Source organism: Capricornis sumatraensis, chromosome 4, assembly GCF_032405125.1.
Source record: "Capricornis sumatraensis isolate serow.1 chromosome 4, serow.2, whole genome shotgun sequence".
NCBI classification, from domain to species: Eukaryota; Metazoa; Chordata; class Mammalia; order Artiodactyla; family Bovidae; genus Capricornis; species Capricornis sumatraensis.
This window is the reverse complement of record NC_091072.1, coordinates 143559331-143570995: the sequence shown is the minus strand read 5'-3', so window position 1 is coordinate 143570995 and position 11665 is coordinate 143559331. Positions and strand designations below refer to the sequence as shown.

At 43.9% G+C, this 11665-nt stretch overlaps 1 protein-coding gene across 1 annotated transcript; it reads left to right on the top strand.

Moving 5' to 3' along the window:
* The first annotated feature begins 346 nt into the window (after positions 1-346).
* Positions 347-10676, top strand: GABARAPL1 (GABA type A receptor associated protein like 1). Its single transcript, XM_068970424.1, has 4 exons — positions 347-697; positions 5121-5199; positions 6656-6774; positions 8189-10676. The coding sequence occupies exons 1-4, from the start codon at positions 608-610 to the stop codon at positions 8252-8254; spliced, it is 354 nt and encodes a 117-aa protein (XP_068826525.1). The 5' UTR covers positions 347-607; the 3' UTR covers positions 8255-10676.
* The last annotated feature ends 989 nt before the right edge of the window (positions 10677-11665 follow it).

Here is an 11665-nt window from a genome sequence, read left to right as displayed (position 1 = left end):
AGGACCCCCATCCCACCTCTTTCCAGACTCCAGATTCCAACAGGCTGAGAAAAAGCTGGATTTTTACCATCTGTATTTGTTTCGGGGCCCAACCAAGAAATGGCGGAGAGGGTAGAAGACATCTTTAGAACATTATTTTTTGTTGTTATTTTATAAACACCTCTAATGTCACTGTCACAATAAAATAAAATGTGAAAATTTCTCGTGTTCTAATTGGACTGTATTCGGGGAAACTGTAACTAGAATGAGAAAACACTGAAATGGACTGCGCCTGCCCACCCCCATCCCGCGGTCCAAGGTTCGCGGGGGCGGGGCTTCCTGACGTCACAGGATCAGCCGGCAGTCGTGTTGTTTTTGTGCTGGCGGCTCTCGGGAAAAGCGACCGGGAATTCTTTACCTGGCCCTATCCTGTCTTGGAACCCAGGCCCCGAGACCACCCTTTCTGAAAGCTCTGCCGAGCGGCGCTGCGACGTGGGCTGGCCTCTCGGAAGCGAATCTGAGACTCATTGCGAATTGCCCAAAGGGATCATCAAAAGACGGGAGAGACGCCTTAGTCCGCGAGGGAGGCAGGCCCCGTCCGGGGATTTTAGAAATCCTGCGGTTCATCATGAAGTTCCAGTATAAGGAGGACCATCCCTTTGAGTATCGGAAAAAGGAAGGAGAAAAGATCCGGAAGAAATATCCGGACCGGGTCCCTGTGAGTGTCCTAGGGCGGATGGGGATGGGGACGGGGGAGTCGTGATGGCTGCCCAAAGGCACAGAAGGGTGGCCCCTAAAATTACTCAACCTGCACGCCTTTCACCACGGGGAGAGCCAGTGGAATGGACGTTCGGACTGCGGACCTTTTAAAACTCTTATCCCTAGAGCCGGTCCCCATCTTTTAGAGCTGACCGCAGTTTTAGAACGGATCCTACGATTGAGTGACTCAGCAGTGTTCAGTGAATGTGTTGGCTGGGGTGTACTCAAAATGTAGCTTTTTGGCGCGAGAATGATGAGGTCAGGACCACCCATATGCTGCCTTAAGATGGCATGGAAGTGTTCAGGAATGACAGATCCAGGGGATTTGCTCCCATCAATTTCCGCCCTTAGGTGGTTCTCCGTTAATCGGAAGGACTTTGGCCCTTTGTAGCCTTGGGTTTGGGAGGGGAATGTTCGCAAGCCATTGGATCTTTTATTTTATTCTGTGAGGATTAGGAAGGGAAGGGGACGCCACAAGAGAGGCCTGGCCCAGAAAACAAGGTCACGTTCTCTCTGCGCAGCAACCCGGTTGCCTCATCATTCTTGGCTCCAGGGTGTGTGGGCCGGTGTTTATTCTGAACACATTCAGGAAGGACTGAGACCTTCTTCTCGGGTTTTTGGACTCAGGTTTATGTTCTTAAACCTAGTGCAGGCGGAGAGAAGGAACAGGGAAGAAATACCAAGGTGTCTTTTTGCATCCGGGCGTTTTTCCTGTCACCCTTCCCCCCCACCTCTTGCCTGGTTTTCGCTAATGTGGGCTGCGTAGCTGGATTTGAGGGCAGAAGGCTTTTGAAGTGTGATAGAGGGAACAGCAATCCTTGAGTTTTGGAGATAGGAGGATTAGAGACCCTAAGACTGTGTTGTTTATCTTAGGGCAGGGACTTTAGGATAAATATTACAGGTAATTTACGTGTAAAGGAATTTCAGTTATCTGATGGTGAATTCCTTTCCAGTCTTCATCTAACTTTTCATGTTCTTACAGCTGCCAGAAGCGACGTGGGCCGTATAAACCTCTTGCAGTACTTTTTCTGTAAACTAAGGGAGACATGAAGGCTGTTTACATTAGAGGAATTATGTACAAAGGTGTTTTCAGCTAAAAAGGAGAACTAGCCCTATTACCTACTAAAGGTTGCTTCGCAAATTTCTTTCCTGGTCTCTGGATCTTGGATGACTGTTTTAAAAGTTTCCCACCAAGTCTTGGTGACGCCCATCCTAACCCTCTTATAATATTTTCAAGTGACAACTAACTTTGATTGATAGCTTACCACGTCCCTGGGAATATCTTCAGTGCCCTGTCTGTAGTCATTCACTTAGTCCTCACACCATTATAATCCTTTTCTACAGATGAAGGATCTGAAGAAATGGAGTAACTTCCTGAAAGTGGCTGATGTGTGCCTGAGCTGGGATTCTGATCCTGGCTGTTGGATCCTCCAGGCCATAGTGTTTCTCAAGGTCCAAGGCAGTTCATGATTTAAGAATGATTTAAGCGTGCCTTGTGCTGTCAGGTATTGGAAATAGAGAAGTCAACTGTTGCTGCCCTCAGCAGTTAAGATGGCAGTATAATGCCAGAAAAACATTCCAGTAAGCAAAATGACGACCGTTTTTTTTTCAGAACTCCAAGATTAAAGCTCTGTTCCAATAGTTCTGTATAAGCTACAAGCTCAGAATTGTACCTGTTCCAAAATCTAGTTAAAATTCTCCTATATTTCCTCGAAACAGCCCTTCCCGTTTCAGTTATTTCCATGCATTCACCCAGACTTTCAGCTAATCCCTGTATTTTTTTCTCATTGTTTGCTGTTAAATATTTTACTTATTTGATAATTTGTAAGCTCTTATGACTCACTCAGATCTCATGATTTCTTCAGTTGGATTTTAACCAGTGGCCAAACTCCTTCCAGCTGCTCAGTGTGTGGCTTTCTTTCTGATGACCAAAATATATATATATATATATATATATATATATATATATATATATATATATATATATATATATAATAAAAGGAGCTTTGCTCTTTGAATCCTGAGATTTGGTGTTAGTTCTGGGCAGAACTCTGCATCTCACTGTGCTGAAGTGTCATGTTGACAGAAAAGAGGGTTAAATGATTTCCAAAGCCCTTTCACACTGGACTGTTTTGTTATTAAAGCAGTCACGTACCCTGATTCAATTGCACTTGTCTTTGTTGCTCTCTTTTCCTGCTCCCTTCTTGTGGTTTCCATCTCGTATTAATTGGGGCTGGAGCTGCCAGGTCTCAGTTCCTGCGTAGCACAATGCTATACTCCTTCCTTCCCTTTTAATTTTATTTACCTGCTGCCTCACTGATGGATCTTCAGTGGTCTGTTCCTATGCTCTTCCCACTTTCATTTCTGATTCATATATCTGTACTCCAGGTTTAAGTTTTATTTTTTTTATTTTTTCTTCTGGTTTTATAGAAATATGATTGACATATGGCACTGTATACCTATAAAGTGTAGAGCATCATGATTTGACTTACATACCTTATAGAATGATGGTCACAATAAATTTAGTGACTATTCATCATCTCATACAGATACAGAATTAAAGAAATAGAAAAAAAAATGTGTGTGATAAGAACTCTTAGGATTTACTCTCAAAGTATAATTGACCTACACCACTGTTAATTCCTGTTACACAACATAGTTTTTTTATGTACATTTCAAGACACCATGATAAGTCTAGTTATGACAATATCACTGTGTTGGTTACTACTCTGTTCCTCATTTTGTGCCTGTGACTTAACTTAAGTGTGATAATGTCCTTCTGGTCTTCCTGGTGCAGAATTCTCTTTCTCTGCAAAAATAAGTAGGTTTTTCACTATGTTAACCTATCCCCTTAAATTTAAAAGCTTCAGATTTCTCCAAATCTTTATTTTTAGATCTTTACAGTTTACAAAGCCTTTTCACATAAAAGTTTTATGGATTTATGGATTATTTGAGTTTGTTGGATCCATTCCATGTGTCTGTAAAAGGTGTGTTTGAAGGTTACCGTGTTCCTTTTTATTGGGCTTCCCTGGTGGTTCAAATGGTAAAGGATTTGCTTGAAATGTGGGAGACCCAGGTTTGATCTCTGGGTTGGGAATATCCCCTGGAGGAGTGCATAGCAACCCACTCCAATATTCTTGCCTGGAGAATGCCATGGACAGAGGAGCCTGGTGGTCTACAGTCCATGGGGGTCACAAAGGCTCGGACACAACTGAGCGTCTAAACATACATACATATTTTACTCCTTGGAGTGCTGAAGTTAAGAGAATTTATGTGACCTGTGCCCAGTGTTTGATTATACTTTAACTTTTCTGTGCTTTCCTTATCTTCTACCTAAAATGATTATATTTTCTAGACTAAAAATCTAAAACTGATTTTTTATAATCAATTCAAAGTATTTATAATTTAAATCAAATTACATATCACTTATATAGTATATAAATACTGAATGTGTTTTTGTAATATTTAAGTACATTATTTAACGTATTGCTTGAAATTTTATTTATAAAATATTTCCTGTTTTATACATCTACATGTATAACTTACGTATCTTTTTTCCTTTTTTTAATTATTATTTTTATTGAAGGATAATTGGTTTACAGAATTTTGTTTTCTGTCAAACACAGGTATACATATATCTCCTCCCTTTTGATCTTTTTTTCCTTTTCATTACAAAAATAAATGACCCTTCTAAACTTGGAGGTATTGTAGAAATATTTAATGTAGACACTGAAAATCTCTTAAAATTCTAACAGATAATCAATATGGGTTATTATGGGTTATTGTACCGACATTCTATTAATATAAGGACTATTTTAACACTTTTTTCACTTAATAGTGCCTTGAATGCACTTTTTTTTTTACAGTCACTCTCAAAAAAACTTTGATGAAGTACAAAATTTAAACCACATTATCTGTACCTTTACAGATAAATATCATTTATGAGAAAGAATAAACCTAGTAGGTACTCAGGACCACTTGAGAAAATCCAGACAATTTTCTTGGTGCTTCAACTAAATGCCAGAAAGTATATATCCTATAACAAAGTACCTGCCTACCAATGCAGGAGCCATAAGAGGCTCTAGTTTCATCCCTGGGTCAGGAAGATCCCCTGGAGGAGGACATGCCAACCCACTCCAGTATTCTTGCCTGGAGACCTAAGGAGAGAGGAGCCTGGTGGCCTATAGTCCATAGGGTTGCAAAGAGTTGGAAACGACTGAAGCGACTTAGCATGCACACACGCACATCTTATAGGTAACTTGTAATTAAAATCAAGGTCCTCTTTGCTTTTCGTAATATCCCTTCCCTATCCTCTTGTTGTTTCAGTAATAAAATTATAACCTTCTTAAGAAAGTTTGTTTCCCCTTTGTCTGTCCTCCCAGGTGATTGTGGAGAAGGCTCCCAAGGCCAGGGTGCCTGACCTGGACAAGAGGAAGTACCTCGTGCCCTCTGACCTCACTGGTAATGCTCTGTCCCCCCCGACCCTTCCTCCCACAGCAGAGCCTTCCCAGTCCTTCCTGTGTGCATGTGATTGTGGGCTTGAGGGGAGGTAGAACTGAGGGAAGTGAGTGGGATGCCCCAGAGAGTTGGGTGATTCAGCGATGGTGATGTAATTGTTCTTTCCCATCACCGATTTCCTTAAGCTTTTCCCATTGTTGTAGGGCCTTGTTTGATTTAGAGGCAGCAGAGTGTGAGAGCTTGAAAGAAAAGAGCAGATGCGTATTATATAAGCTGCTTAAAATTCAGATTTGTTATTGTGATACCAATTTACACCATAAGGAAAACCAGACTAATTTGTTGGGAAGATCACATTATAGAGATTCTCAGCTGAATACCTTGACCTCTTCAAGTTATGGGTTTTTTGTTCATACATCTTGTAGATACTGTTTGGATTTGTAAAAGATAGGTTAATTGTTCATGTTGATTTTTAATGGAATAACTTCCCTGGTGGCTCAGAGGTTAAAGCATCTGCCTCCAATGCGGGAGACCCGGGTTCGATCCCTGGGTCAGGAAGATCCCCTGGAGAAGGAAATGGCAACCCACTCCAGTATTCTTGCCTGGAGAATCCCATAGACTGAGGAGCCTGGTGGGCTGCAGTCCACGGGGTCACAAAGAATCGGACACGACTGAGTGACTTTACTTACTTAACCACTGCATCCAGGAGACACTTGGAAAGATATTGGTAGATGTGTTTGCTCCAGAGTGGTTAGGTTTGAATATCAGCCTTCTAGAAACCATGGGCGGAGGAGCCTGTTAGGATGCAGTCCATGGGGTCGCAAAGAGTCAGACACGACTGAAGCAACTTAGCAGCAGCGGCAGAAACCTTTCAGTGTGCTCAGTGAAAAATAAAGCACTGAACGCCACTCACTGCCCCGACATTGGGATGAGGGATTGTACTAAGATTACTGGAGTCCAGCAGATCTCTTCCATCACAAGTTTGTCTTAGGCGGAAATGGACATGAAAGTATCTGGTTTTTTTTTTTTTTTTTCTCATATTATGTGGCTTTGGGATCTTAGTTCCCCCTACCAGGGATAGAACCTGGGCCCTGGCATTGAAAGCACCAGAGTCCTAACCACTGGACCCCAAATAATTCTGAGAAGTGTGTTTCAAATCAGATTTAGACCATGGGAATGTTAGCATTAGGTCTGAAATTGAGTAAAGTGGAGACGGATTGAGGAATTAAACTCCATAGCATATCAAGGAACACACAGGCTTCTTGCCATGTCACTTTTTGTTTCTGAAGCTGCAGGACAGTGTTTGGCTCTGCTCAGTTGATAATGGCAGTCTGGTGCTTTGGGAAACAGGTGCAGTAGAATTGTCTTCTGGATCTTACTACCCTCCTGCTAACCTCTCGTCTTCTTCCGCTTTGTCTTCATTTCCTAACCACCCTCCCTGCCCCCCACCGCCTCCATCCAGTTGGCCAGTTCTACTTCTTAATCCGGAAGAGAATCCACCTGAGACCTGAGGACGCCTTATTCTTCTTTGTCAACAACACCATACCTCCCACTAGTGCGACCATGGGCCAGCTGTATGAGGTAATTGTCCTGGCAACAAGGCCGTACCGTCTGGCCTTCTCTAGCCTCTGTCCCAGGTGTTATCATCCACACACTCGGGAAGTGGGGCAGGTGGTAGAGGTATCATTTATCAGGATGCTCTCACATGGCCGTGTCAGGCTCTGGGAGATCACGTGTCTCTTGTCCCTCAGCAATTGAGCGGCCCACTGGATTCAGTCCCTTTGAATTATTTTCTCAGTCTTGCCCTGCCGTAGTGTTTTAACACTGGAGTGTCCTTATTGAAACAGCAGGAAGTGCTTTCTGACCACAGATATACCAAATCAAACGAAATTTAAAGACCAGGCAGTCTTGCAGTGGATTCATTTGTCTTCACAAATCAACTCAGTTGGAGGGATAGTAACTTGAATGATTTTATTTGGTTTAATTTTTGGTAAACTGTAAAAATATGATGATAAACTATAGTAGAGGACTTGATCATGATTTATCACCTTAGACTGTAACTGCATCATTATTCTTCAAAGGGTTTCACACAATACTGCCTTATAGTTGTATCCTATTAGTGAACTTTTCTAATAATTTCTAGTTTTTATTCCACAGCATATATTCTCTGGTTTATATTCATATATATATATATCCCAATATATATAATTTTATATCCCAATATATATAATTATCCCTTCAATTCCTGGGTTGGAAAGATTTGCTGTAGAAGGGATAGGCTACCCACTCCATTATTCTGGCCTACCTAGAGAATTCCATGGACTGTATAGTCGATGGGGTCATAAAGAGTCTGACATGCTGAGTGACTTTCACTTTCAAATTTATATGGTTAATGGGTTTCCCTGGTGGCTCAGTGGTAAAGAACCTGCCTGCCAGTGCAGGAGACACGTGTTTAATCCTTGGGTCAGGAAGATCTCCTGGAGGAAGAAATGGCAACCCACCTACTTTCTTGTTGGGAAATCCCATGGACAAGGGAGCCTAGTGGGCTGTAGTCCATGGGGTCACAGAAGAGTTGGACTCGACTTAGTGACTGAGCAGCAGTTAACAGCAATCTATCATGTTGTGTCATTGCTCTTCTCGCCAGAATGAGCTTCATATCTCTGATGTGTATGATGTTCTCCATGAAGGTTTTCGTGAACTTAGAGTTCAAAGTGGAATCCCAGCCACTTCTGCTGCTTCTTTGATCCCTGTTTTTTTGGCCCTGCCCAGTGGCGTGCAGGAGCCAAGTTCCCTGACCAGGGATCAAACTGGTACCCCCTGCATTGAAAGCTCAGAGTCTTCAGCACTGGACCAGCAGGGGAGTCACGCTATCCTCTTTTGAACGGGGATGAAGGGTACCTCCTGTGCCTACCCTGCAAGGTTGTGTGAGACTCCAGACCCTAGGGATGATGAACTTGATTATGTTTCTAAACCATTCTCTCCCCTCTTTGCCTAGGACAACCATGAGGAAGACTACTTTCTGTATGTGGCCTACAGTGACGAGAGTGTCTACGGGAAGTGAGTGGCGGAAACCGGCCGATGGGAGCGACTGGACTCGGGGCAGGGGGAGGGGCAAGTGTGGGGCTTGGGGAGAGAGATTCAGAGGGAGGGCTCCCCCCGTGAAGGAGACAGAGGTGGAACACCTGGAAACACGACACCACACACACCATCACCATATTTTCACATGCTCGATTGACATTTTTTGCTGCTTTCTCAGCCCTGGGAGAAAGCACGTCAGGACAGAGCTGTTGAGTTGGCTTTGATAGGGGGAAAAAAAAAGTGGGGATACTCCAGTCTCACAACAAACACTGCTGCGAAATCTGATTTCCATGGAAGAATTGGGGGGTGGGCAAGTTGGGGCCAGAGACCGTGGACCATGGTAACTTCCTGCTCTCCTTTGCTTTGGGCAGAGATTCTGTTTTTGACATTTGCACAAGACAGGTGGGGAAAGGGGTTGAGAATGTTGCAGGGCTACTGGCTGGTAGTGGACCATTCCTGGGGACCAAGAGACCCACTGTAATTGAAGTGTTGTGGCCCCTGACCTCTCCTATCTCCCACATCCCTCCCACATCGCAGTGGTCATCTCGCAAGCATCACAGTACCCAGCCCTCCACCCTGTGGTGGCTGTAGACCTCAGACCCAGACACTTAGATGGAGCTCCCCTTCTGCTGGAGAGTAGAGGCCAGGGGTGAGGGATGTCAGGATTGCGAAGATAGTCTCCATAGCATAGAACTGGAACTGAATGAGTACTGAGCATCTCTGTCTAACCTGCTTTGCTCTTTGGTGCCCGTTTTCCCCACACCTACCTTGGACTTGAATGAGTGTCACGCATTTCAGTAATAGGCTAAAACCACTCGTCCTGACATTCCCCAGACTTCACTCCCTGAGTTAACGGAGTTACGTATAGAAGGGGCAGGTATGGGGTAAGATGGCTTGTCTGCACCTCCCGCTTATCCAGAACTCTTGCTCCCGGCTCACCATCCTCCACTTGCTCAATGCACAGAGATGCATGGTGAGGGCCAGTGGTACCCCCTCCTTGGGTCTTAATTTCCCACAGCTGCTAGTTAGAAAAATTTGAGAAGGGTGACTTTTCATACTTCTTGGGAATTCCATTTGACTCTGATTATTTTCACGTTAGGGTTATGATCTGGGTGGGAAGCAGGAATTTGCACCCAGATGGGACATTTCAATTCATCTCAAGACACTTCAGTTCATCTCCGTGAATGAAAAGGGTCCTTCCCGTGGGGGAAGTCTGAGGGTCAGCTCTGTCAAGATGCAGGCTCTTGTATAATGAAGTTTCTGCTGTCAGGCCAAGGAAATAAAATAATTGCATACCTTAAAATGAGTTAGAAATGTTGCCTTTATTTAGTAGGTATTAGAGTAGATGGCGTGTGGACTCCGAGCGGGAAACTGGGAGAAAGTGGCCTTTTGAGGGGTCGCCCAGAGTGGTCAGTCGTGTACTCCGCCCCTCACCATCCAGGAGTCACTGTCCAAAGGCCAAAGGCCAAAGGCGAAGGGAGCTGGGGGCGGGGTGCCCAGGTTGTCTGTTGGCAGAATGTGCGTGGTTTTTTCCTCCACAGATAAAGGCCTTATCACTGCTTTATGTGCTCCTCAGAGCTGAAGGTGGAAGACTGCCTACATGAGAAGATAGCGGAGTGGAGGTGGGGGGTGCTTGTTAAAATGTCTACGTCTTGTCCCGGGTTTAGCTGACTCAGAATCTCAGCGTAGGCAGCTGCATTAACTGGCTCCTTGTGACTCTGCTGCACACCGAAGCTGCAGAGGCTCTGCTCTGTTAACCTGGCTTCCCTGTAAGTCCCAAGCCAGCCTGTTCTTGCTATCACGTCCTGGTCTGTAAGAAGCCACTGTCTTCCAAAGCAGCAAGAGGCACCTCAATGGCTTTGGGGCTTGGCACAAGCTTGGTGCCCCTTCCAACCTTAGGTTAGAACCTTCAGTCAGGAACCCATATGTAGGTGGGCAGTTGGGGTACAAGTTAAGAGACAGCAAAAAACAGATGAGTGGAATTTCCTTTCTGAAAGAAATCAGGTGGTTCTGCTTTATTCCACTTTTTTCCCAACGCAATTTTTTTTTTTTCTCTAGAAAGCCTGGTGCACTTAAGAAAGTTTGTAGGACTATATTGTGAAATCAGGTTAAAAATGCGAAAGAACAACAAATGGTTAAAACGTGAATAGTGGTGACTAGGCAGACAAGTGCACTGCCATGCTCAGACTCCGGGGGGCGCTCTGCCCTGGTGGTGTGTATGGCATTCTCCAGACCTGGGTAGGGCCCAGGGCTCTGCCTTGTTGCATTCACCCTTTGAACATAGTATTGTCAGTTATTCCAAGTTGCTGTGAAAATGTTCCATATATTAACCACATAATTCTTTATGGTGACTCTGTCGGTAACCACCCAGTATAATAGGTATGGTGTCATTTGAGGTCTTGTGTGTGAGTTGGGGGTGCTCTTGCCCATGAATACAGCCTCAAGTCAGCTGTAATAACACACCAGTCATTTCCAGAAAAATAAACTAGTTGATAAACTGATTGTGTCCAGTTTTTAACTCAATACAAAACTTGTATTCAACTATTTCTAGCTGTGTTTTCTTACTCTTATTTGAGTAAGCTCCAAGCATTCATCCTCATTTTGTTTTTACTGCATGAAACCACCAATTATTTTGAGAAACTGGTCTACTTTGTCCTTGAGTGGCTGAGTCCGGCTGGTCACTCTACTGCAGCCCCAAGTAACTGTTTCCTTCCTGGCCCTGCCTCCTGTCCAGCTCCTCACTCGCCCCTTTGTTTACCTGGATATTACAGAGCTAGGCCTGCAATCTGGTCAACTCCAGCCTGTGGCATGCTCTCCCATGGGTAATCAGGGCTACAGAGCTTGTTTTTCTTGTTTTTCTTTTAACCTTCCCCATCCCCCAAACAGAAAACAGTCCTTGTTCCCAAAGCTGTAAGATGTTCTCAGCCTGTGATCTCAGTCTGTTTACCATATATTTTCTTTTTACTTTTATTCTTGTGGTTAAGGACACTTTAATAGTTTGTAAATACAGGCAAACAGATTGTTTTCATTTTAAAGTAACAGGAAGCGATCACTCCAGAAGGAGTCAAATGACATTTCCATGTGCCACCGTGCAGGCCTGCACATATTTCAACAGTGACTAAGAGACAACCCTCGTCACTCTTCGTGTATATTTTGCAGTGCGGACCATCAGTTCTGACAGTTCTGTTTTCAACACAGCAGTGTATTTAAGATCCTCAAGACTTCCATTTAGATGTGTTTAGCGCCTGAAACTTAAAAAGTGATCCTGAGCTCTTGGGTTGGAGGTATGAAACACAACTGTTTGTACTCATCTCTTGGGGCCTATGTTGCCTTACATCACTCAATCAAAGCTTGGTTTTGCATTGCTTGCCATTCAAAGAAAAAGAAAAACTGT

What these genes read in the sequence shown, in the direction of transcription:
- GABARAPL1 (XM_068970424.1), top strand. Translation starts at nt 608, where the DNA reads ATGAAGTTCCAGTATAAGGAGGACCATCCCTTTGAGTATCGGAAAAAG. An exon ending in CGTGCCCTCTGACCTCACTG is followed by an intron (nt 5,200 to 6,655) that starts GTAATGCTCTGT and finishes GCCTCCATCCAG; the next exon opens with TTGGCCAGTTCTACTTCTTA. An exon ending in CCATGGGCCAGCTGTATGAG is followed by an intron (nt 6,775 to 8,188) that starts GTAATTGTCCTG and finishes CTCTTTGCCTAG; the next exon opens with GACAACCATGAGGAAGACTA.